Here is a 27,699-nt window from a genome sequence, read left to right as displayed (position 1 = left end):
ATACTGTATGGTATCTTCTTTAGGAAGGAAGGGGAACATAAACACATGATACTGTATGGTATCTTCTCTGGGAAGGAAGGGGAACAAACCTGATACTGTATGGTATCTTCTCTAGGGAGGAGGGGAACATAAACACATGATACTGTATGGTATCTTCTCTGGGAAGGAAGGGGAACAAACCTGATACTGTATGGTATCTTCTCTAGGGAGGAGGGGAACATAAACACATGATACTGTATGGTATCTTCTCTAGGATGGAAGGGGAACAAACATGATACTGTATGGTATCTTCTCTAGGAAGGAAGGGGAACAAACATGATACTGTATGGTATCTTCTCTAGGAAGGAAGGGGAACCTACATGATACTGTATGGTATCTTCTCTAGGAAGGAAGGGAACAAACACATCTTCTCAAGGAAGGAAGGGGAACCTACATGATACTGTATGGTATCTTCTCTAGAAAGGAAGGGGAACCTACATGATACTGTATGGTATCTTCTCTAGGAAGGAAGGGGAACCTACATGATACTGTATGGTATCTTCTCTAGGAAGGAAGGGGAACCTACATGATACTGTATGGTATCTTCTCTAGGAAGGAAGGGGAACCTACATGATACTGTATGGTATCTTCTCTAGGAAGGAAGGGGAACCTACATGATACTGTATGGTATCTTCTCTAGGAAGGAAGGGGAACCTACATGATACTGTATGGTATCTTCTCTAGGAAGGAAGGGGAACCTACATGATACTGTATGGTATCTTCTCTAGGAAGGAAGGGGAATCTACATGATACTGTATGGTATCTTCTCTAGGAAGGATGGAGTTACAGTTGGACACGCTAGCCTCATGTCTGGTTAGGAGTGGAACATTAACACATGATACTGTATGGTATCTTCTCTAGGAAGGAAGGGGAATCTACATGATACTGTATGGTATCTTCTCTAGGAAGGATGGAGTTACAGTTGGACACGCTAGCCTCATGTCTGGTTAGGAGTGGAACATTAACACATGATACTGTATGGTATCTTCTCTAGGAAGGATGGAGTTACAGTTGGACACGCTAGCCTCATGTCTGGTTAGGAGTGGAACATTAACACATGATATTGTATGCATGTACATGTTCAGGCACGTGGCAAGTTCACAACACACAAGCAATTCAATTGTGAACCAGAAGAATTTTCACTGTACAAGTCTGCTAAATTCTAATAAAATCTGGTCTTGGAAAGCACAAACAAAAAGGAAAATCTAGGACCCATGTACATTGTTTCAACAAAAGTGAAAACACATTTTGGCAACAAACTAAAGCCACCGTGGTGGGGTAGAGAGTGAGCGATGAGTTTGGCTGGGGTGAGTTGGACTGGCAATGAGTTGCTCTCCTTCTCTCAGTCTGCAGTCTGACTCTCTCCATCTTCTCTCTCTCTCTCTGTCTATTCTCACTCTTCCAATTCAAAAGGGGCTTTATTGGCAAGGGAAACATGGTTTACATTGCCAAAGCAAGTGAAATAAATAAACAAAAGTGAGAAGAAACAAATTTCTACAACATAAACAAACATGAACAGTAAAACTTGGCACTCAGTTTTTTTTTTTTTTTTTGAGACATCTCAAGTCTTATTATCAACTATGTACAGTGTTCCAGCAATGTGCAAATAGTTGTAGTTTGAAAGGGAAGATAAATATTGGTGGTATTTACAATGTTTGTTCTTCACTGGCTGCCCTTTTCTCATGGCAACAGGTCACACATCTCGCTGCTGTGATGTCACTTCACCTAACAGATATGAGAGTAAATCAATGTTTGATTTGTTTTCTAATTCTTTGTGTGTCTGTGTAATCTGTGGGAAATAAGTCTCTAATATGGTCATACATTTGGCAGGAGGTTAGGAAGTGTAGCTCAGTTTCCACCTCCTTTTGTGGACATTGGGCACACAGTCCGGGCTCTCAAGAGAAGACAGTCTGCTTATGGTGACCTCTCTCAATAGCAAGGCTATGCTCACTGAGTCTTTACATAGTCAAAGCTTTCCTTAAGTTTGGGTCAGTTACAGTGGTCAGGTATACTGCTACTGTGTACTCTCTGTTTAGGGCCAAATAGCATTAAAATTCTCTCTGAAAAGAATCAACCCCCCCAAAAAATGTCAAATAGTTCTCTTTTTGCGTTCTCATAATTTGTTTGGGTCTAATTGTGTTGCTTGCCTGGGGCTCTGTTGGGTCCATTTGTGTTTGTGAACAGAGCCCCAGAACCAGCTGGCCGGGGGGACTCTTCTCAAGGTTCATCTCTCTGTAGGTGATGGCTTTGTGGTGGAATGTTTGGGCATCGCTTCCTTTTAGGTGGTTGTAGAATTGAACAGCTCTTCTCTGGATTTAGACAACTAGAAGGTATCGTCCTTATTCTGCTCTGCATGCATTATTTTGTTTCTTATATTTTGTTTGGGGTTCACATGCAGAGACTCAGTTGGGTGTTTGTCCCATTTTGTGCATTTTTTGTTGGTGAGCGGACTAAATGATGGCAATGGGTTCTATAACTGATTGAAGTATATTTTTTTGACAGATTCTAATTGGTATGTCAAATTTTAATGTTCTTTCCTGCCTTGTCTCTCAGATCGTTCACAGCTTTGTGGAAGTTACCTGTGGTGATGATGTTTAGGCCGAGGTAGGTATATATTTTTTTGTCTGCTCTAGGGAAAATGATGTCTGGGTGGAAATTGTATTTGTTGTCCTGGCAACTGGACCTTTCTTTGGAATACCATTATTTTTGTCTTACTGAGATTTTACTGTCAGGGCCCAGGTCAGTCAGAGCCCAGGTCAGTCAGAGCCCAGGTCAGTCAGAGCCCAGGTCAGTCAGGGCCCAGGTCAGTCAGGGCCCAGGTCAGTCAGGGCCCAGGTCAGTCAGAGCCCAGGTCAGTCAGAGCCCAGGTCAGTCAGAGCCCAGGTCAGTCAGAGCCCAGGTCAGTCAGAGCCCAGGTCAGTCAGAGCCCAGGTCAGTCAGAGCCCAGGTCAGTCAGAGCCCAGGTCAGTCAGGGCCCAGGTCAGTCAGGGCCCAGGTCAGTCAGGGCCCAGGTCTGATAGACTCTCTAGGTGCTGCTGTAGGTCCTCCTTGGTTGGGGACAGAAGCACCAGATAATCAGCAAAAAGAAGAATTTATTTCACTGAAAGAATAAACGTTTTGTTTTCGAAATTATAGTTTCCAGATTCTACCATATTAATTACCAAAGGCTAGTATTTCTGTGCGTTTATTATAACTAAGTCTATGACTTGATATTTGATAGAGCAGTCTGACTGAGCGGTGGTAGGCAGCAGCAGGCTCGTAAGCATTCATTCAAACAGCACTTTCCTGCGTTTGCCAGCAGCTCTTAGCAATGCTTGAAGCACAGCACTGTTTATGACTTCAAGCCTATCAACTCCTGAGATTAGGCTGGCCATACTATAGTGCCTATAAGAACATCCAATGTGTATTATATTAAGTAAAAATAAAGTTCATTCAGTATTATTGTAATTGTCATTATTACAAATAAATAAATAAATATATATATATATCGTCTGTTTAATCGGTATCTGCTTTTTTTGGTCCCCCAATAATTAGTATCAAAAATCATAAATCGGTCGACCTCTAATATCTATGACTAAAAAGAGAAGAGGTTTTACAATCGAGATACAATAGATCATAGATATGTCTAGCTAGCTAGCTAATGTAACCTACCTAAGTTAGCAAACATAAAAATATCTGTTAGCCAGCAATACACAATACGGGTTTCAGTAGATAAACGACCTTGGGGAGCGACGGGGCCAGAACATAAAGCACCACCCAGTTGTAGTCTGTCTGTCAGAGACAGGGAAAAACATGTCAGTTTGTATATTTAGTGAGTGAATCTGCAGATATGAACATCTCTTAAATACAGTGGGGCAAAAAAGTATTTAGTCAGCCACCAATTGTGCAAGTTCTCCCACTTAAAAAAGATGAGGCCTGTAATTTTTATCATAGGTACACTTCAACTATGACAGACAAAATGAGAAGAAAAAAAATCCATAAAATCACATTGTAGGATTTTTTATGAATTTATTTGCAAATTATGGTGAAAATAAGTATTTCTTTCTAATTTTGTCTGTCATAGTTGAAGTGTACCTATGATGAAATTTACAGGCCTCTCATCTTTTTAAGTGGGAGAACTTGCACAATTGGTGGCTGACTAAATACTTTTTTGCCCCACTGTAAGTCCAATGGCTCAATTGAACAAGGACAACCACATCTAAAAACGTATAGTGTGATCAGTATCCCATAGAGCCTTTGGGAAATGCCACAAAGCAGGAATACATGCATTATGAGATCTGCCCCCCCCCCCCCCCCATCAATACACCAGAAGCCACCCTGACCTGCCTTCCAAAAGCCGCCATCACCCCCCCTGACCTGCCTTCCAAAAGCCGCCATCACCCCCCTGACCTGCCTTCCAAAAGCCGCCATCACCCCCCTGACCTGCCTTCCAAAAGCCGCCATCACCCCCCTGACCTGCCTTCCAAAAGCCGCCATCACCCCCCTGACCTGCCTTCCAAAAGCCGCCATCACCCCCCTGACCTGCCTTCCAAAAGCCATCACTCTGACCTGCCTTCCAAAAGCCATCACTCTGACCTGCCTTCCAAAAGCCATCACTCTGACCTGCCTTCCAAAAGCCATCACTCTGACCTGCCTTCCAAAAGCCATCACTCTGACCTGCCTTCCAAAAGCCATCACTCTGACCTGCCTTCCAAAAGCCATCACTCTGACCTGCCTTCCAAAAGCCATCACTCTGACCTGCCTTCCAAAAGCCATCACTCTGACCTGCCTTCCAAAAGCCATCACTCTGACCTGCCTTCCAAAAGCCATCACTCTGACCTGCCTTCCAAAAGCCATCACTCTGACCTGCCTTCCAAAAGCCATCACTCTGACCTGCCTTCCAAAAGCCATCTGACCTGCCTTCCAAAGCCATCACTCTGACCTGCCTTCCAAAAGCCATCACTCTGACCTGCCTTCCAAAAGCCATCACTCTGACCTGCCTTCCAAAAGCCATCACTCAGACCTGCATTCCTCCTGGGCAATTGTGTGTGAAACACATCTCACTGTCCTAGAAATGCCTCGGACATTATGAAAACAAGCCCAAATTTTCCCCAGGGTGAAATTCCCCTTGAACACAGTGCTGTCTACAGATATGATCGATGGCACGCACAGACTTTCATAGCAACCATATAAGTGTTTGTTATGACTCCTTCTGGGGTGGACTGCTTGTCCAGTAAACACATATGGAGCCAGTAAGGAGGAAAGATTATTCTCTCCGATACTCTCCTTCGTCATGGAAATACAGTCTCAATGTTTCACGACTAAAGCCCTATTTCTGCTTTGACTAGTTAGACAGGCTACTGAAATGGAACTATGGAAGTGTTTGCCTCTCAAAATGCATATCACTGCAAATCAGTGGTAATATGAACGCTTGTATGTCCAGTAACCTTGAAGGTATTCGGGAGGAAAGATGAGGAAGATAACAGTTGATGATTCTCCAACTGTAAAATACAGTGAACTCTCAGTGTGATCAACAGTTACGGACCCAGCTAAACAGGCCGTTACGGACCCAGCTAAACAGGCCGTTACGGACCCAGCTAAACAGGCCGTTACGGACCCAGCTAAACAGGCCGTTACGGACCCAGCTAAACAGGCCGTTACGGACTCAGCTAAACAGGCCGTTACTGACCCAGCTAAACAGGCCGTTACTGACCCAGCTAAACAGGCCGTTACTGACCCAGCTAAACAGGCCGTTACTGACCCAGCTAAACAGGCCGTTACTGACCCAGCTAAACAGACCAAAGTACTCAGAGAAGCGGTCTAATTCTGTAGCGACGTGTTGAAAAGAACAGCAATCTGGAAGTGAAATTAAGAGTGGAGCTTGAAAGAGAATGTGTATACTAGAAAGTAGTCCGTTGGAGGTCAGTCGGAGGAGAAAGTGTATACAACAGTCATGGCCAAAAGTTGAGAATGACACAAATATTAATTTTCACAAAATCTGCTGCCTCAGTTTGTATGATGGCAATTTGCATATAGTTCAGAATGTTATGAAGAGTGATCAGATGAATTGCAAAGTCCCATTTTCCCATGCAAATGAACTGAATCCCCGCCCCAAAAAACATTTCCACTGCATTTCAGCCCTGTCACAAAAGGACCAGCTGACATCATGTCAGTGATTCTCTCGTTAACACAGGTGTGAGTGTTGACGAGGACAAGGCTGGAGATCAGTCTGTCATGTTGATTGAGTTTGAATAACAGACTGGAAGCTTCAAAAGGAGGGTGGTGCTTGTGTAATGGATGTGAAACGCTAGCTTAGTTAGCGGTGGTGCACGCTAAATAGTGTTTCAATCGGTGACGTCACTTGCTCTGAGACCTTGAAGTAGTGGTTCCCCTTGCTCTGCAAGGGCCGCGGCTTTTGTGGAGCGATGGGTAACGATGCTTCGAGGGTGACTGTTGTTGAAGTGTGCAGAGGGTCCCTGGTACGCGCACGGGTATGGGCGAGGGAACAGTCTAAAGTTATACGGTTACACTTGGAATCATTGCTCTTCCTCTGTCAACCATGGTTACCTGCAAGGAAACATGTGCCTTCATCATTGCTTTGCACAAAAAGGGCTTCACAGGCAAGGATATTGCTGCCAATAAGATTGCACCTAAATCAACCATTTATCAGATCATCAAGATCTTCAAGTAGAGCCATTCAATTGTTGTGAAAAAGGCTTCAGGGCGCCCAGGAAAGTCCAGCAAGCGCCAGGACCGTCTCCTAAAGTTGATTCAACTGTGGGATCGGGGCACCACCAGTACAAAGCTTGCTCAGGAATGGCAGCAGGCAGGTGTGAGTGCATCTGACTTTTGGATGATGGCCTGGTGTCAAGAAGGGCAGCAAAGAAGCCACTTCTCTCCAGGAAAAACATCAGGGACAGACTGATATTCTGATAAAGGTATCGGGATTGGACTGCTGAGGACTGGGGTAAAGTCATTTTATCTGATGAATCCCCTTTCCGATTGATTGGGGCATCTGGAAAAAAGCTTGTCCGGAGAAGACAAGGTGAGCGCTACCATCAGTCCTGTGTCATGCCAAAAGTAAAGCATCCTGAGACCATTCATGTGTGGGGTTGCTTCTCTGCCAAGGGAGTGGGCTCACTCACAATTTTGCCTAACACAGCCATGAATAAAGAATTGTACCAACACATCCTCCGAGAGCAACTTCTCCCAACCATCCAGGAACAGTTTGATAAATGAACAATGCCTTTTCCAGCATGATGGAGCACCTTGCCATAAGGCAAAAGTGATAACTAAGTGGCTCGGGAAACAAAACATTGATATTTTGGGTCCATGGCCAGGAAACTGGGCTGCCATCATGTGGCCCAGAAGTTAATTGACAGCATGCCAGCGCAGATTGCAGAGGTCTTGAAAAAGAAGGGTCAACACTGCAAATATTGACTCTTCGCATCAACTTCATGTAATTGTCAATAAAAGCCTTTGACACTTATGAAAATGCTTGTAATTATACTTCAGTATTCCATAGTAACATCTGACAAAAAATATCTAAAGACACTGAAGCAGCAAACTTTGTGGAAATTAATATTTGAGTCTTTATAAAAACTTTTGGCCACGACTGCAGAAAGTAGTCGGTTGGAGGAGAACGCGTGTGCCGACAGAGCGTGTGCCGACAGAGCGTGTGCCGACAGAGCGTGTGCCGACAGAGCGTGTGCCGACAGAGCGTGTGCCGACAGAGCGTGTGCCGACAGAGCGTGTGCCGACAGAGCGTGTGCCGACAGAGCGTGCGTGTGCAGACAGAGAGTGTGCGTGTGCAGACAGAGAGTGTGCGTGTGCAGACAGAGCGTGTGCGTGTGCAGACAGAGCGTGTGCGTGTGCAGACAGAGCTCTGTTCACCTGATTTAGAATTCCTCACGATCAAATGTCGACCGCATTATCTACCAAGGGAAATCTCTTCGATTATAATCACAGCCGTATATATTCCCCCCCAAGCAGACACATCGATGGCTCTGAACGAACTTTTTGACTCTTTGCAAACTGGAATCCACATATCCTGAGGCTGCATTCATTGTAGCTGGGGATTTTAACAAGGCTAATCTGAAAACAAGACTCCCTAAATTGTATCAGCATATCGATTGCGCAACCAGGGCTGGTAAAACCTTGGATCATTGCTATTCTAACTTCCGCGATGCATATAAGGCCCTGCCCCGCCCTCCTTTCAGAAAAGCTACCACGACTCCATTATGTTGCTCCCGGCCTACAGACAAAAGCTAAAACAAGAAGATCCCACGCTGAGGTCTGTTCAACGCCGGTCCTACCAATCTGATTCCACGCTCCAAAACTGCTTCCATCACGTGGACTGGGATATGTTTCGTATTGCGTCAAACAACAACATTGATGAATACGCTGATTCGGTGAGCGAGTTCATTAGAACGTGCGTTGAAGATGTCGTTCCCATAGCAACAATTAAAACATTCCCAAACCAGAAACCGTGGATTGATGGCAGCATTCGCGTGAAACTGAAAGCGCGAACTACTGCTTTTAATCAGGGCAAGGTGACCGGAAACATGATAGAATACAAACAGTGTAGCTATTCCCTCCGCAAGGCAATCAAACAAGCTAAGCGTCAGTATAGAGACAAAGTAGAATCTCAATTCAACGTCTCAGACACAAGAGGTATGTGGCAGGGTCTACAGTCAATCACGGATTACAAAAAGAAAACCAGCCCCGTCACGGACCAGGATGCCTTGCTCCCAGGCAGACTAAATAACTTTTTTGCCCGCTTTAAGGACAATACAGTGCCACTGACACGGCCCGCAACCAAAATATGCAGACTCTCCTTCACTGCAGCCGAGGTGAGTAAAACATTTAAACGTGTTAACCCTCGCAAGGCTGCAGGCCCAGACGGCATCCCCAGCCACGCCCTCCGAGCATGCGCAGACCAGCTGGCTGGTCACCATTGTTCCTGTTCCCAAGAAAGCTAAGGTAACTGAGCTAAACGACTACCGCCCCGTAGCACTCACTTCCGTCATCATGAAGTGCTTTGAGAGACTAGTCAAGGACCATATCACCTCCATATCACCTCCACCCTAGACCCACTCCAATTTGCTTACCGCCCAAATAGTTCCACAGACGATGCAATCTCAACCACACTGCACACTGCCCTAACCCATCTGGACAATTTTATTTTATTTTTTATTTATTTCACCTTTATTTAACCAGGTAGGCTAGTTGAGAACAAGTTCTCATTTGCAACTGCGACCTGGCCAAGATAAAGCATAGCAGTGTGAGCATACAACAAAGACAAGAGGAATACCTATGTGAGAATGCTGTTCATCGACTACAGCTCAGCATTTAACGCCATAGTACCCTCCAAACTCGTCATCAAGCTCGAGACCCCGCCCTGTGCAACTGGGTACTGGACTTCCTGACGGGCCACCCCCAGGTGGTGAGGGTAGGTAACAACATCTCCACCCCGCTGATCCTCAACACTGGGGCCCCACAAGGGTGCGTTCTGAGCCCTCTCCTGTACTCCCTGTTCACCCACGACTGCGTGGCCACGCACGCCTCCAACTCAATCATCAAGTTTGCGGATGACACAACAGTGGTAGGCTTGATTACCAACAACGACGATACGGCCTACAGGGAGGAGGTGAGGGCCCTCGGAGTGTGGTGTCAGGAAAATAACCTCACACTCAACATCAACAAAACTAAGGAGATGATTGTGGACTTCAGGAAACAGCAGAGGGAACACCCCCCTATCCACATCGATGGAACAGTAGTGGAGAGGGTAGTAAGTTAAGTTCCTCGGCATACACAGACAAACTGAATTGGTCCACCCACACAGACAGCATCGTGAAGAAGGCGCAGCAGCGCCTCTTCAACCTCAGGAGGCTGAAGAAATTCGGCTTGTCACCAAAAGCACTCACAAACTTCTACAGATGCACAATCGAGAGCATCCTGTCGGGCTGTATCACCGCCTGGTACGGCAACTGCTCCGCCCACAACCGTAAGGCTCTCCAGAGGGTAGTGAGGTCTGCACAACGCATCACGGGGGGAAAACTACCTGCCCTCCAGGACACCTACACCACCCGATGTCACAGGAAGGCCATAAAGATCATCAAGGACAACAACCACCCGAGCCACTGCCTATTCACCCCGCTATCGTCCAGAAGGCGAGGTCAGTACAGGTGCATCAAAGCTGGGACTGAGAGACTGAAAAACAGCTTCTATCTCAAGGCCATCAGGCTGTTAAACAGCCACCACTAACATTGAGTGGCTGCTGCCAACACACGTACTCAACTCCAGCCACTTTAATAATGGGAATTGATGTAAAATATATCACTAGCCACTTTAAACAATGCTACTTAATATAATGTTTACATACCCTGCATTATTCATCTCATATGTATATACTGTACTCGATACCATCTACTGCATCTTGCCTATGCCGCTCTGTACCATCACTCATTCATATATCTATGTACATATTCTTTATCCCTTTACACTTGTGTCTATAAGGTAGTAGTTTTGGAATTGTTAGCTAGATTACTCGTTGGTTATTACTGCATTGTCAGAACTAGAAGCACAAGCATTTCGCTACACTCACATTAACATCTGCTAACCATGTGTATGTGACAAATACATTTTGATTTGATTTGTAGACAGAGCGTGTGTGCAGACAGAGCGTGTGTGCAGACAGAGCGTGTGTGCAGACAGAGCGTGTGTGTGTAGCCTTGCCCAACAGCTAACACCACAACGACTTCACACAGACAGGGCAGTAGTCATGTAGAACTGTGAAATTGCTGCCCCACCCTACTAACATCTGGCTGGGTCTGGAGGTCTGGAGTGAGTAGACTGGAAGTTGGAGACTTACAGCTAACACCACAACGGACTTCACACAGACAGGGCAGGCTACAGCTAACACCACACAACGACTTCACACAGACAGGGCAGGCTACAGCTAACACCACACAACGACTTCACACAGACAGGGCAGGCTACAGCTAACACCACAACGACTTCACACAGACAGGGCAGGCTACAGCTAACACCACACAACGACTTCACACAGACAGGGCAGGCTACAGCTAACACCACAACGACTTCACACAGACAGGGCAGGCTACAGCTAACACCACAACGACTTCACACAGACAGGGCAGGCTACGGGTCTGGATTGAACAAGCCGCTGGGCCGGCCTACAGTGGTGGTTCTAGACCATTTCAACTGTGGTGGGCCAAGCTGGGGCCAGTTGTACTGTTAGAGGGGCAAGTTACATAGACATTATTGTTGTCATATTGTTTTCTTCACTGCATTGCAGGCATTAGCAGGCAAAAGGCCATGTTCATAATCATCATCGTTGCCACTGTCTAATAACATATGTAAAAAAAGAACAATAGCAAAAATTAGTGATGTAAAAATTATTTCGTACTCCACATTTAGGTGGGCCACAAGGGGGTCCAAAATTGTTGTCACAGGGGCACTGCCCCCCCCCCCAGACCAATGACTCTGGTTGTTGTGGATGTGTCACTAGCCCATTAAATCACTAGGAGAGACTGTTGCTTTCACGGACAAGTTAACAAGCGTCTGAGAGTTCAAAGCAGCAAGTCTATAAATACTCAGAACACACACGGAATATCCAGTGTCTACAGACAGGTTTCATGCATGGAAAGATGTGGTGGTAGAGAGACAGGCTATGTGCCCACTGCCCACAAAATGAGGAGGAAACTGAGCTGCACTTCCTAACCTCCTGCCAAACTGTATGACCATATTAGAGACACATATTTCCCACAAAGAATTTGAAAACAAATCCAATTCTGATAAACTCTCATATCAACTGGGTTACATACCAGTGTGTCATCACAGCAGCAAGATTTGTGACCTGTTGCCACAAGAAAAAAGGTCAACCAGTGTATTTACAATGGTGTTTGTTCTTCAACCTATATTTATTTTCCCTTTTGTACTTTAACTATTTGTACATCTTTACAACACTGTATATAGACATATGACATTTGAAATGTGTGAGTGTAATGTTTACTGTTCATTTTATATTGTTTATTTCACTTTTGTTTATTATCTATTTCACTTGCTTTGGAAATGTAAACATATTTCCCATGCCAATAAAGCCCTTGGAATTGACAGAGACAGAGAGAGAGGGAGTTCATCTGGCTTTGGCCTAAGGAGCAGGAACCCAGACTTCACCAAATAAAAATACAGACATTCTCATCCTACAAGAGACCTGGTATAGAGGAGATGGACCACTGGTTGCCATCCACCACACTACCAGGTGTGAAACATGGTATAGAGGAGATGGACCACTGGTTGCCATCCACCACACTACCAGGTGTGAAACATGGTATAGAGGAGATGGACCACTGGTTGCCATCCACCACACTACCAGGTGTGAAACATGGTATAGAGGAGATGGACCACTGGTTGCCATCCACCACACTACCAGGTGTGAAACATGGTATAGAGGAGATGGACCACTGGTTGCCATCCACCACACTACCAGGTGTGAAACATGGTATAGAGGAGATGGACCACTGGTTGCCATCCACCACACTACCAGGTGTGAAACATGGTACAGAGGAGATGGACCACTGGTTGCCATCCACCACACTACCAGGTGTGAAACATGGTATAGAGGAGATGGACCACTGGTTGCCATCCACCACACTACCAGGTGTGAAACATGGTATAGAGGAGATGGACCACTGGTTGCCATCCACCACACTACCAGGTGTGAAACATGGTATAGAGGAGATGGACCACTGGTTGCCATCCACCACACTACCAGGTGTGAAACATGGTATAGAGGAGATGGACCACTGGTTCCCATCCACCACACTACCAGGTGTGAAACATGGTATAGCGGAGATGGACCACTGGTTGCCCTCTAGGTTACAGAGAACTGGTAGTCCCATCCACCACACTACCAGGTGTGAAACATGGTATAGAGGAGATGGACCACTGGTTGCCCTCTAGGTTACAGAGAGCTGGTAGTCCCATCCACCAAACTACCAGGTGTGAAACATGGTATAGAGGAGATGGACCCACTGGTTGCCCTCTAGGTTACAGAGAGCTGGTAGTCCCATCCACCACACTACCAGGTGGGTGGTATAGAGGAGATGGACCACTGGTTGCCCTCTAGGTTACAGAGAGCTGGTAGTCCCATCCACCAAACTACCAGGTGTGAAACATGGTATAGAGGAGATGGACCCACTGGTTGCCCTCTAGGTTACAGAGAGCTGGTAGTCCCATCCACCACACTACCAGGTGGGTGGTATAGAGGAGATGGACACACTGGTTAACCTCGAGGTTACAGAGAGCTGGTAGTCCCATCCACCACACTACCAGGTGGGTGGTATAGAGGAGATGGACACACTGGTTAACCTCGAGGTTACAGAGAGCTGGTAGTTCCATCCACCACACTACCAGGTGGGTGGTATAGAGGAGACAGACCCACTGGTTAACCTCGAGGTTACAGAGAGCTGGTAGTTCCATCCACCACACTACCAGGTGGGTGGTATAGAGGAGATGGACCACTGGTTGCCCTCTAGGTTACAGAGAACTACCAGGTGTGAAACAGGGAGGAAACTAGGTCTGCTATTAGCTAATAGAGAGCAGACCTAACCCACTATTACATTTATCAAAACAGGAACCTTTGGTTAGAATATCATTTTTAAAAGGAAACTAGAAATCCATGAAGTTTCATGCAAATGTATGCTAATTATCACTGTTTATAAACATCTTTTAAGAGTTGTAGTTAGGCTAGCCTGAAGATGTAAAAGTTGGTTTGGTGTCTCTAGCTTGAACGGTTCAAGGGTTACTGTTGGTGGGTTATTTTATGCTAATCTAGAAACATATACAGGTTATATTGAATACTTGTGTAAATAAGGATTCCGGTTTAAATTTTTTTAATACATGTACTAAAATAAAAATGTTAAATCCAGTTAAGACTAAGGTTGTAATGATGTATATAGTTATCGTTGATAAGTGTTTAAGAATTGAAAAGTTAGGATAGCCTGAACTTGTGAAAGTTGTTTTTTGTGTTTCTAGACTGAACAGTTAAAGAGTTAGTGTTGATTATTTATTTTATGCTAATTTAATTGTTTATAGTTTTAAAAAACGTTTTTTTTTGGGAGAGAGAGAGAGAATTTATCAAGGATCACCTGAAAGTTGTAGTTTAATTTATCAAGGATCACCTGAAAGTTGTAGTTTAATTTATCAAGGATCACCTGAAAGTTGTAGTTTAATTTATCAAGGATCACCTGAAAGTTGTAGTTTAATTTATCAAGGATCACCTGAAAGTTGTAGTTTAATTTATCAAGGATCACCTGAAAGTTGTAGTTTAATTTATCAAGGATCACCTGAAAGTTGTAGTTTAATTTATCAAGGATCACCTGAAAGTTGTAGTTTAATTTATCAAGGAGCATCTGAAAGTTGTAGTTTAATTTATCAAGGAGCATCTGAAAGTTGTAGTTTAATTTATCAAGGAGCATCTGAAAGTTGTAGTTTAATTTATCAAGGAGCATCTGAAAGTTGTAGTTTAATTTATCAAGGATCACCTGAAAGTTGTAGTTTAATTTATCAAGGATCACCTGAAAGTTGTAGTTTAATTTATCAAGGAGCATCTGAAAGTTGTAGTTTAATTTATCAAGGAGCATCTGAAAGTTGTAGTTTAATTTATCAAGGATCATCTGAAAGTTGTAGTTTAATTTATCAAGGAGCATCTGAAAGTTGTAGTTTAATTTATCAAGGAGCATCTGGAAGTTGTAGTTTAATTTATCAAGGAGCATCTGGAAGTTGTAGTTTAATTTATCAAGGAGCATCTGGAAGTTGTAGTTTAATTTATCAAGGAGCATCTGGAAGTTGTAGTTTAATTTATCAAGGAGCATCTGGAAGTTGTAGTTTAATTTATCAAGGAGCATCTGGAAGTTGTAGTTTAATTTATCTAGGAGCATCTGGAAGTTGTAGTTTAATTTATCAAGGAGCATCTGGGAGTTGTAGTTTAATTTATCAAGGAGCATCTGAAAGTTGTAGTTTAATTTATCAAGGAGCATCTGGGAGTTGTAGTTTAATTTATCAAGGAGCATCTGAAAGTTGTAGTTTAATTTATCAAGGAGCATCTGGGAGTTGTAGTTTAATTTATCAAGGATCACCTGAAAGTTGTAGTTTAATTTATCAAGGATCACCTGAAAGTTGTAGTTTAATTTATCAAGGATCACCTGAAAGTTGTAGTTTAATTTATCAAGGATCACCTGAAAGTTGTAGTTTAATTTATCAAGGATCACCTGAAAGTTGTAGTTTAATTTATCAAGGATCACCTGAAAGTTGTAGTTTAATTTATCAAGGATCACCTGAAAGTTGTAGTTTAATTTATCAAGGAGCATCTGAAAGTTGTAGTTTAATTTATCAAGGATCACCTGAAAGTTGTAGTTTAATTTATCAAGGATCACCTGAAAGTTGTAGTTTAATTTATCAAGGATCACCTGAAAGTTGTAGTTTAATTTATCAAGGATCACCTGAAAGTTGTAGTTTAATTTATCAAGGAGCATCTGAAAGTTGTAGTTTAATTTATCAAGGATCACCTGAAAGTTGTAGTTTAATTTATCAAGGAGCATCTGAAAGTTGTAGTTTAATTTATCAAGGATCACCTGAAAGTTGTAGTTTAATTTATCAAGGAGCATCTGAAAGTTGTAGTTTAATTTATCAAGGAGCATCTGAAAGTTGTAGTTTAATTTATCAAGGATCACCTGAAAGTTGTAGTTTAATTTATCAAGGATCACCTGAAAGTTGTAGTTTAATTTATCAAGGAGCATCTGAAAGTTGTAGTTTAATTTATCAAGGAGCATCTGAAAGTTGTAGTTTAATTTATCAAGGATCATCTGAAAGTTGTAGTTTAATTTATCAAGGAGCATCTGAAAGTTGTAGTTTAATTTATCAAGGAGCATCTGGAAGTTGTAGTTTAATTTATCAAGGAGCATCTGGAAGTTGTAGTTTAATTTATCAAGGAGCATCTGGAAGTTGTAGTTTAATTTATCAAGGAGCATCTGGAAGTTGTAGTTTAATTTATCAAGGAGCATCTGGAAGTTGTAGTTTAATTTATCAAGGAGCATCTGGAAGTTGTAGTTTAATTTATCAAGGAGCATCTGGAAGTTGTAGTTTAATTTATCAAGGAGCATCTGGAAGTTGTAGTTTAATTTATCTAGGAGCATCTGGAAGTTGTAGTTTAATTTATCAAGGAGCATCTGGGAGTTGTAGTTTAATTTATCAAGGAGCATCTGGAAGTTGTAGTTTAATTTATCAAGGAGCATCTGAAAGTTGTAGTTTAATTTATCAAGGAGCATCTGGGAGTTGTAGTTTAATTTATCAAGGAGCATCTGGAAGTTGTAGTTTAATTTATCAAGGAGCATCTGAAAGTTGTAGTTTAATTTATCAAGGAGCATCTGGGAGTTGTAGTTTAATTTATCAAGGAGCATCTGGGAGTTGTAGTTTAATTTATCAAGGAGCATCTGGGAGTTGTAGTTTAATTTATCAAGGAGCATCTGGGAGTTGTAGTTTAATTTATCAAGGAGCATCTGAAAGTTGTAGTTTAATTTATCAAGGAGCATCTGGGAGTTGTAGTTTAATTTATCAAGGAGCATCTGGGATAGAAACTATTATTATTTATATGGTTTTAAATGGTTATAATTCAAAGATTATACATAGTATCAAATATCCTTTGACAATCAGTCGGGCCAGTCTGAACATCGCAACATTGGTTTGGTGTTGATAGCTTAAAATGGTGTAGGAGGAGCTAGGTCCCCAAAAAAATACCATTCAAGTAGATGGTAAAAAAAAAAAAAATTGCCAGTGAAATGCATTGAGGGCTCATTTAAATATTGTTATAATTCAAAAAATATAAATGTTAGTTAAAACATCAAAACAAACCGAGTTGGTGCAGTCTGGACATTTGGAAGTTGGTTTTTGGCGTTAATAGCTTACAAACCGTTTAAGCTCTAGAGCGGGCTACAGAAATCAAATATCAAAATGACTATGTAACATATCGAGAGTCGTGCTTTGCCTTCAGCAAGCACACCTAATAATCAGAGAAAACAAATGTCCTCCTGTGTGCTACATAAATACCCTACTGGAATCCTCATACTTAACTTCAGACAGCTTCTCCATCCTAGAAATCAATCATTTCCAGACCTAAACGCCACAACTGCACAAGAAGAGGAACGTAATGTTAGCTAGGCTTGACTAAGCAAGTTAGCTAGTTCGCTTTTGACAAATCAGATCGGGCTGTAAAACACAGCCAGAGTGGCTCTGCACAAAACCACCATGGACCTTTTCTATCGACCTTCGAAGGTTGTCTGTCTTTCTGGATTCACATTACATATTTATATCAAATCAAATGTATTTATAAAGCCCTTCTTACATCAGCTGATGTCTCAAAGTGCTGTACAGAAACCCAGCCTAAAACCCCTCCAAACAGCAAGCAATGCAGGTGTAAGAAGCACGGTGGCTAGGAAAAACTCCCCTAGAAAGGCAGGAACCTAGGAAGAAACCTAGAGATGCAGGTGTAGAAGCACGGTGGCTAGGAAAAACTCCCCTAGAAAGGCAGGAACCTAGGAAGAAACCTAGAGATGCAGGTGTAGAAGCACGGTGGCTAGGAAAAACTCCCCTAGAAATGATTATAAGCTGCATAGGCTCTGTAGCATCAAACATATGTTAAACATTATGATATATCCTAAGACAATATTTAAATGGTAACTGAAAAAGAGAAAAGGCTATTCAACAAGAAGGTTATATGGTAAAAGTTAACATAGAAAACAAATGCAGTGTGAACAGTGTAGTACAGTTCAGTGTGTCTGAGTGTATTTCTGCCTGTTGTAGTTCAAAGAACTGCAGCTACAGATTGTAGCTGTAGAACCCAGCTATATTGTAAATGTAGAACCCTCTGTGGAAAGGGTTCTACCTGGAACCGAAAATGGTTCTACCTGGAACCGAAAAGGGTTCTACCTGGAACCGAAAAGGGTTCTACCTGGAACCAAAAAGGGTTCTACCTGGAACCAAAAAGGGTTCTACCTGGAACCAAAAAGGGTTCTACCTGGAACCATAAAGGGTTCTACCTGGAACCATAAAGGGTTCTACCTGGAACCATAAAGGGTTCTACCTGGAACCATAAAGGGTTCTACCTGGAACCATAAAGGGTTCTACCTGGAACCATAAAGGGTTCTACCTGGAACCATAAAGGGTTCTACCTGGAACCATAAAGGGTTCTACCTGGAACCATAAAGGGTTCTCCTATGGGGAAAGTCAAAGAACACTTTTAGATTATAGATAAGCAGCTTATTTTCTAAGAGTGAATAGCTGTTGTTTTTATGGAATAATGTATAGAATTACAGTGGCAAGGAAAAGGTGTATGAACCCTCAGGAATTACCTGGATTTCTGCATAAATATGACATAACATTTGATCTGATCTTAATCTAAGTCACATCAATAGACAAACACAGTGGGCTTAAACTAACAACACACAAATTATTGTATTTTTCTTGTCTATATTGAATACATCATTTAAACATTCACATTGTAGGTTGGAAAAAGTATGTGAACCCCTAGGCTAATGACTTCTCCAAAAGCTAATTGGAGTCAGGAGTCAGCTAACCTGGAGTCTAATCAATGAGACGAGATTGGAGATGTTGGTTAGAGCTGCTCTGCCCCATTTAAAAAAAAAAATGTTTTAAATGTTTTAAAATCACAATGAGTTTGCTATTCACAAGAAGCGTTGCCTGATGTGAACCATGCCTCGAAGAAAATAGATCTCAGAAGACCTAAGATTAAGAGTTGTTGCCCTGCATAAAGCTGGAAAGGGTTACAAAAGTATCTCTAAAAGACAGTCCACGGTAAGACAAATTGTCTATAAATGGAGAAATTTCACCACGGTTGCTACTCTCCCTAGGAGTGGCTGTCCTGCAAAGATGACTGCAAGATCACAGTGCAGAATTCTCAATGAGGTTAAGAAGAATCCTAGAGTGTCAGCTAAAGACTTACAGAAATCTCTGGAACATGATAACATCTCTGTTGACAAGTCTACAAAACGTAGAACATGAAACAAGAATGGTGTTTATGGGAGGACACCACGGAAGAAGCCACTGCTGTCCAAAAAAAAACATTGCTGCACATCTGAAGTTTGCAAAGGAGCACCTGGATGTTCCACAGCGCTACTGGAAAAATATTCTGTGGACAGATGAAACTACAGTTGTGTTGTTTGGAAGGAACATACAACACTATGTGTGGAGAAAAAAAAGGCCCAGCACACCAACATCAAAACCTCATTCCAACTGTAAAGTCTGGTGGAGGGAGCGTCATGGTTTGGGGCTGCTTTGCTGCCTCAGGGTCTGGACAGCTTGCTATCGTTGACGAAAAAATGAATTCCCAAGTTCATCAAGACATTGTTCATGAGAATGTAAGGCTATCTGTCCGCCAATTGAAGCTCAACAGACGTTGGGTGATGCAACAGGACAACAACCCAAAAACACAGAAGTAAATCTACAACAGAATGTCTTGAACAGAAGAAAATATGCCTTCTGGGGTGGCCCAGTCAGTCCTGACCTTCTGGGGTGGCCCAGTCAGTCCTGACCTTCTGGGGTGGCCCAGTCAGTCCTGACCTTCTGGGGTGGCCCAGTCAGTCCTGACCTCAACCCGATTGAGATGCTGTGGCATGACCTCCAGGGAGCGGTTCACACCAAACATACCAAGAATATTATTATACCAAGAATATTGCTGAACTGAAACAGTTTTGTAAAGAGGAATGGTCCAAAATTCCTCCTGACCGTTGAGGAGGTCTGATCCGCAACTAGAGAAAAAGTTTGGTTGAGGTTATTGCTGCCAAAGGAGGGTCAACCAGTTTTTAAATCCAAGGGTTCACATACTTTTCCCACCCTGCACTGTGAATGTTTACACGGTGTGTTCAATAAAGACAGGAAAACGTATCATTGTTTGTGTTATTAGTTTAATCAGACTGTGTGTCTGTTGTTGTGACCTAGATGAGGATCAGATCACATTTTATGACCAATTTATGCAGAAATCCAGGTCATTCTAAAAGGTTCAAATACCTTTTTCTTCTTTTACTCAGGGTCTTTCAACCCTGGTAGAACGCTAGAGCTTGATGGCAGCTCCTGGCTTTCCAACACCGGGTCCGGCCACCAGGGGGAGTCTTTTATACTTTTTCCTTACCACTGTGTTGTAAAGGCACATAATGCAACTGGATAACCACATGAACAAACTAGTGGAGGGAAAAGTGAAAATCCAATAATAGGATAAAAATATATACAAGACACAGTCACACAGTTGTAATGCAAAGATAGTTTGGTTTTGAGTCTGTTCAACAAAAAAAAAAGTTGGCTGGATTGATGACATCACAAGTGTTCACATTACCCTCTTCTACACATCACCAAGATATGGCTGGCACACACACCACACACCTGTATGAGGCACTTGCTGACGTCGGAGGCGCAGAGGGCCTTGTTACAGGCGCTGGTCTGAGAAGGTCCTGACAGGACCAGGAGGAAGAGGAGGGTAGTGGAAGCTGGGACCAGAACACACAGCTGACCAGGCCTCATCCTGATGGTCGGCTCAACACACAGCAATGCAACGTGTGTCTGTCCACCTGACTCAACACACAAGACAGAAGTGTGTTAGTGGGAGGAGTGTGTGTGTGTGGGGATACAAATCTGATAGATACTTCACTACATTCCTAAAGAAAATAATGTACTTTTTACTCCATACATTTTCCCTGACATCCCAAATGTACTCATTACATGTTGACAAGAAAATGGTCCAATTGATACACATCAAGAGAACATCCCTGGTCATCCCTACTGCCTCTGATCTGGAGCACTCAATAAACAGAGAACATCCCTGGTCATCCCTACTGCCTCTGATCTGGAGGACTCACTAAACAGAGAACATCCCCAGTCATCCCTACTGCCTCTGATCTAGAGGACTCACTAAACAGAGAACATCCCTGGTCATCCCTACTGCCTCTGATCTGGAGGACTCACTAAACAGAGAACATCCCCAGTCATCCCTACTGGCTCTGATCTAGAGGACTCACTAAACAGAGAACATCCCTGGTCGTCCCTACAGCCTCTGATCTAGAGGACTCACTAAACAGAGAACATCCCCGGTCATCCCTACAGCCTCTGATCTAGAGGACTCACTAAACAGAGAACATCCCTGGTCGTCCCTACTGCCTCTGATCTAGAGGACTCACTAAACAGAGAACATCCCCGGTCATCCCTACTGCCTCTGATCTAGAGGACTCACTAAACAGAGACCATCCCTGGTCATCCCTACTGCCTCTGATCTGGAGGACTCACTAAACAGAGAACATCCCCGGTCATCCCTACAGCCTCTGATCTGGAGGACTCACTAAACACATGCTTTGTTTGTAAATGATATCAGAGTGTTGGTGTGTGAAGACTCCCCCTGGTGGCCGGACCCGGTGTTGATCTGGAGGACTCACTAGTTTGTAAATGATATCAGAGTGTTGGTGTGTGAAGACTCCCCCTGGTGGCCGGACCCGGTGTTGATCTGGAGGACTCACTAGTTTGTAAATGATATCAGAGTGTTGGTGTGTGAAGACTCCCCCTGGTGGCCGGACCCGGTGTTGATCTGGAGGACTCACTAAACACATGCTTTGTTTGTAAATGATATCAGAGTGTTGGTGTGTGAAGACTCCCCCTGGTGGCCGGATCCGGTGTTGATCTGGAGGACTCACTAGTTTGTAAATGATATCAGAGTGTTGGTGTGTGAAGACTCCCCCTGGTGGCCGGACCCGGTGTTGATCTGGAGGACTCACTAGTTTGTAAATGATATCAGAGTGTTGGTGTGTGAAGACTCCCCCTGGTGGCCGGACCCGGTGTTGATCTGGAGGACTCACTAGTTTGTAAATGATATCAGAGTGTTGGTGTGTGAAGACTCCCCCTGGTGGCCGGACCCGGTGTTGATCTGGAGGACTCACTAGTTTGTAAATGATATCAGAGTGTTGGTGTGTGAAGACTCCCCCTGGTGGCCGGACCCGGTGTTGATCTGGAGGACTCACTAGTTTGTAAATGATATCAGAGTGTTGGTGTGTGAAGACTCCCCCTGGTGGCCGGACCCGGTGTTGATCTGGAGGACTCACTAGTTTGTAAATGATATCAGAGTGTTGGTGTGTGAAGACTCCCCCTGGTGGCCGGACCCGGTGTTGATCTGGAGGACTCACTAGTTTGTAAATGATATCAGAGTGTTGGTGTGTGAAGACTCCCCCTGGTGGCCGGACCCGGTGTTGATCTGGAGGACTCACTAGTTTGTAAATGATATCAGAGTGTTGGTGTGTGAAGACTCCCCCTGGTGGCCGGACCCGGTGTTGATCTGGAGGACTCACTAGTTTGTAAATGATATCAGAGTGTTGGTGTGTGAAGACTCCCCCTGGTGGCCGGACCCGGTGTTGATCTGGAGGACTCACTAGTTTGTAAATGATATCAGAGTGTTGGTGTGTGAAGACTCCCCCTGGTGGCCGGACCCGGTGTTGATCTGGAGGACTCACTAGTTTGTAAATGATATCAGAGTGTTGGTGTGTGAAGACTCCCCCTGGTGGCCGGACCCGGTGTTGATCTGGAGGACTCACTAGTTTGTAAATGATATCAGAGTGTTGGTGTCGCCTGTCGCTTTCCGTTAATCAAACAAAGCAAGTCATTCATGCCGTCTGGATTGCTTAATATAAGACATTTGAAATGATTTATACATTTACTTTTGATACTTAAGTATATTTAAAACCAAATACTTTGACTTTTACTCAAGTAGTATTTTACTGGTTGACTTTCACTTGAGTCGTTTTCTATTAAGGATATCTTTACTTTTACTCAAGTATGATAACTGGGTACTTTTCCCCACCACTGCATATACACACAGAACAGTCCGCTTCTGCTGTGAATAATGCAGAGAATTTACATCCTCTATGACAAGACACCGAAAATGACAACCTTTATTAGGCAATTACGTCAAGATAAAAAAAAGTTCTATCAAATCAATAACAAACAGTATTGTTATGAAATCCTGTTCGGTTACAACATATTGACAATAATGTAGGCTCCCATTTGATGTAATGAATAAAAATGTCTCAGCGGTGATATTTGTTGTTGTTTTTGTGTGTGTTTCTATTACTACAAATACACTGAAGCAGCCCGGGCAGTTAGAAGATCTATGTGCCCCAAGTGAGAGATTATTAGAGTAGCATTTGCCTTGCCCTTTCATTTTTCACAATGGAAAGAGGAGAAGACCATTGTGAAAACCACAAGTTATAGTCATTTCGTTAATGACACTGCACTTACAGTAAGTAGCTTAGCATACCTTCTACTAGTCGTTTTACACGTCGCTTTCCTAAGGGCTAAAACGCCTACCTAGAACACCTAAACCGTTTCCTCGTACGCACAACACCGATTCATCAAGTAACGCCACATGAGACAAGATGAGATTGTTTAACACTCACCGCGACAGAGTTGCAATAGTTTGGGACGTTTGTTTTTGATTGACGGCTGTATCTCCTATGAACGCAACGCCGCCAGTTTCCTCGCCGGTTCAGGATGGAATAATAACGTGGACTACAGGGTCCCGGGCGTCAGTTTCTCTGCCACAGCAACACACATCTACAGGGTAGTAGGACGCCTTAAAGACACACCGTTCATTTTCACATCCAGAGTAGTCCAGCAGCTTGGTACGTTAGTTAGTTGGACACATAGGACGTGTTTGAGTGGTAACATGCTGACCAGACCGGACACGTCGCGTGCGCAAGCGTCGCAAAATACATTTAGAAATCCATGTTATTCAACTATTGCGCGTGCGCCAACGAGCTTCTGCGTTGCCAAGGGCTAAAATAGAAAGCAGTCCTATTTCTGACGCAGATCGTGCCGAAAGTCCTACCTCTCCCATCTCCTCATTGGTTTATAGAAGCAGGTACCCACGTGCCATCTCCTCATTGGTTATAGCAACATGGGTGATTGGAAGAGCAACTGTTTTGCAGGTTGTTGTGGTAATACAATGAAAGTTTAGATATATGGGGATCTAAGTTCAAAGATGAAAAAGCCTGGAAGGAGGAGACTAGAAACGATTTGGTTGGCCGTTTTATGTGTGGATTAATTGACAGAGTAGAGGACCTTGTGCATTTCAGGTAAAATAACATTTCAATGTTTATATCCCAGGACAAATTAGCTAGCAAGCTAGCTAAATAGGACAAATTAACATTAGCTAGCAAGTGCAAGCTAGCTAGCTAAATTGCCACACATGTTTAATGCTTTTCGACCTGTCCCCAAATTAATGACATTGGTTCAGAGTTTGTTTTGATATTTTAACATGCGTGTCATGATCGTGGTTGGTGTAGGGGGACAAAAGAAATTTGCGCACGTGCGCAGCCGGTTTGGGTTCCGTGTCAGGCGAAAGCAACTGACTGTGTACGAAAGTCGAGGGTTGAAGTCGGGGGATGGGTGAATCTGCAACAGGCGTGAACGTGGCGTGGGAAGCGGTGAATTTTTAAAAACATTTTCCAACTTTATGCAAATCACCAGCGGAGACCGCTGGGCGATGACCAATCAAATCGAGTGGTTCCAGTGATTGAATGTGACGCAATGCAACCCAAGGCTGGAGACTTTCTTCAGCAAAGATGGCTGACAAAAATACTAGGATGGAAGCAAATGTAAGTGATAACTTCATAACGAATCATGCAAAACATGTACAGTGGACAGGAATGTTAGTTATTCTAGAGACAAACAATAATGCTTTTTTTTTTGTCATAAAGTTAATTCACAAAAAATCCATATTTAGCAAGCTAGCTGGCTAGCTGAATGTACAATTTTGTAATCTTGCCTTGCTGATATTTGCCATGCAATGCAGTTGAAGTAACATAGCTAGCTAACTATTTTCATGCAGTGGATTAAAATAACTGTATGCCTATGGATGTGTAGCCGATCTGGGACCCTAAAACGTTTGGTATAAATATTAGTTCAGAACCTCAGCTATCATAGCCGGTTGTATCAACTTCAAAACAGTCTGAAAGACATGAATGAGGCCTTTGGACTGAGTAGAATATAATATAACTTTGTGCCAAGGATGCAAAGTTGTATATACATGTAGTTATTACGATGCATGAGATCCTCACATTGTAGCCTGTACATTGAATATATTCACTGATCATGTACCCTACCTTGGTAAATAAAGGTGCAGTTTAGGTATGCATGTCTTTGAGGTTATTTTTCAGTCGTATCCAATACCAGGAGTATCAAACTCCAGTCTTTGAGTGATGCTGTGTCTGCATGTATAATAATAATAATAATAATGATAATAATAATTATAATGATAATAATAATGATAATATGAATAATAATAATGATAATAATAATAATGATAATAATAATGATAATATGAATAATAATAATGATAATAATTATAATGATAATAATTATAATGATGATGTATGTATTATAATTATACACTTCAACAGTGTTTACCACTCCTGCTCCTGGGACATCAATGATTACACATTGTAACTATGCAATAGACCAAAAACATGATTTAAGTAAAGGCTGATTTGTAGTTCATATATACAGAAAAATACCTATGCATATCTAAGTCCCTTCATCTGCATTAATCTGAGGACACAGGATTGTATTTCAATAAGATACTTCATTTCAACCAGTGGAGAATGTGAAACACTTTATTGAAAGAAGTTCATTATCCCAGGTGTTATAAATACATAATTACATGGATTATAAATATTATAATATTATATAAATACAAGTTAAATCTGTACTTCAATGCACATCTGTTGTGCATTATGAAAACATAGGAAGAAAGAGGTGTAAAAGACAAAGGGAAAGAGGTAAGAACAAAGGAGCAGGGAAGGCAGCATATGATTAATGAATCACAGTGCTACCCTAATAGAGTCTCTAGTGGTGTCTCCTAACCAGCCTTGGGCTCCCAGTCGGCCTGAAGGATATCTTAGAGGGGGTGAGGTGGCGATGACGTGGACTGGCTTCCTCTCTCACATCTAAACATACCTGCAGACGAGAGACAGATGGATAGAGAGAGAGAGAGCATGATTAAGCCTAGTTTTTCTAACACGGTCAGTCATCATAATCATCAGGAGGTGAAATGCAAAACTGACCTTGGATCATTAACTCTGGGACTACTACATCTCTGTCTGTATTTCAATGTAAAGCATCTCTTTAATAATACTTCCTGTATAATATAAACTGACCTGGGATCATTAACTCTGGGACTACTGCATCTCTATCTGTATTTCAATGTAAAGCATCTCTTTAATAATACTTCCTGTATAATATAAACTGACCTGGGATCATTAACTCTGGGACTACTACATCTCTGTCTGTATTTCAATGTAAAGCATCTCTTTAATAATACTTCCTGTATAATATAAACTGACCTGGGATCATTAACTCTGGGACTACTGCATCTCTTTAATAATACTTCCTGTATAATATAAACTGACCTGGGATCATTAACTCTGGGACTACTACATCTCTTTAATAATACTTCCTGTATAATATAAACTGACCTGGGATCATTAACTCTGGGACTACTACATCTCTGTCTGTATTACAATGTAAAGCATCTCTTTAATAATACTTCCTGTTGACCCGACAAAATTACCTCTCACCTCTGATCATGCTGTGTCCTCTATGTAGCCAGTTCAGATGCGGGTTCACCAACACAGCTGATATAACCTAGAGGATTTAGGGAGAAGGGGGAGAGAGGGATGAAGTGAAGGAGAGACTGTTATTGAGAAAATAAGGTAGAGACACAATGTTCAACAGGAATCTGTGCGTGTGGCCTCCCCTGGAGTCCATACTGTTACGCACGCCTCTATGAAGAGGGAACGCAACACCCTGCTACAACTAAACTCTCCATGAAGCGAAAAAGGTATGGACTGTAGGTGCGAGTAAGGATGACAACATGCAGAATGTGGTACCGTTTACAAGGACTTTATTCCTTTACACGGTAATATGGGGAAAAGGGGCTGGACGGAACCAAAGCAAAGAAAGTAAATCTCAAAGCCCCCTCTCCTATCTTACCTGCCTACCCACTACTTACCTAATTTAGCACCACCTGGTGCCCTAACCAAAATACAAGGGGTGGTCCGCCCAGGTCTTACCTAGTGTGCCTAGACAGCGAATATGCTACGGGTATATGTATGCCCGCGGGCCTCTTGCCTAAACACTCCCAAGGTGCCTTCCCCTTCCCCCCTGGGAACAAATGAAACAGAATATAAAACAATTTCACAAACAAACTAAGAAACAAAGGACGTCAAATAAGCTCTATCTGAGCAACAAACTCACAGAACAGCTCTCCAATTAGCCCTGGAGTCGACCAATCAGCTGCTTGAGGGATTTCAGGAAGCCATTTCCTAAGATAAACACATGTAAATACACAAACTACAACACATAATCTGGGGAACGTAACACATACTAAGTGTATAATTTATGCTGAAAAACATGCAGACATGAGGGCAAACAATATAGCGTAGAGTTATTTAAATAATGAAGTGTCTCACTATTCTCCATGGTTGGCCCTCTTGCCTATTCTTTGAAGGTGGAAGGAGCCACAGTTATACACCTGAACCTGCTTACTGCACA

The 27,699-nt window shown here is 42.8% G+C and overlaps 1 protein-coding gene across 2 annotated transcripts in view; it reads right to left on the bottom strand.

Annotated features, from left to right (window-relative positions):
* LOC109880790 (twisted gastrulation protein homolog 1-A-like) overlaps nucleotides 1-23,918 on the bottom strand; it is a 40,140-nt gene extending 16,222 nt beyond the window's left edge. Inside the window, exons 1-2 of one of the 2 annotated variants that reach the window (XM_031807274.1) lie at nucleotides 23,733-23,918; nucleotides 20,494-20,678 (exon numbers count right to left, since the gene is read on the bottom strand). In XM_031807274.1, the coding sequence (XP_031663134.1) occupies nucleotides 20,494-20,678; nucleotides 23,733-23,814 (267 nt within the window). In that variant the 5' untranslated portion in view covers nucleotides 23,815-23,918. Of the gene's footprint in view, nucleotides 1-20,493; nucleotides 20,679-23,543 lie in introns of both variants that reach the window. The other variant, XM_031807275.1, reaches the window with a different exon arrangement.
* Between the last annotated feature and the right edge of the window lie 3,781 nt (nucleotides 23,919-27,699).

Source organism: Oncorhynchus kisutch, linkage group LG27 (assembly GCF_002021735.2).
Source record: "Oncorhynchus kisutch isolate 150728-3 linkage group LG27, Okis_V2, whole genome shotgun sequence".
Lineage (NCBI taxonomy): Eukaryota > Metazoa > Chordata > Actinopteri > Salmoniformes > Salmonidae > Oncorhynchus > Oncorhynchus kisutch.
The sequence above is the reverse complement of the archived record's forward strand: the minus strand, read 5'-3'. Positions and strand labels throughout refer to the sequence as shown.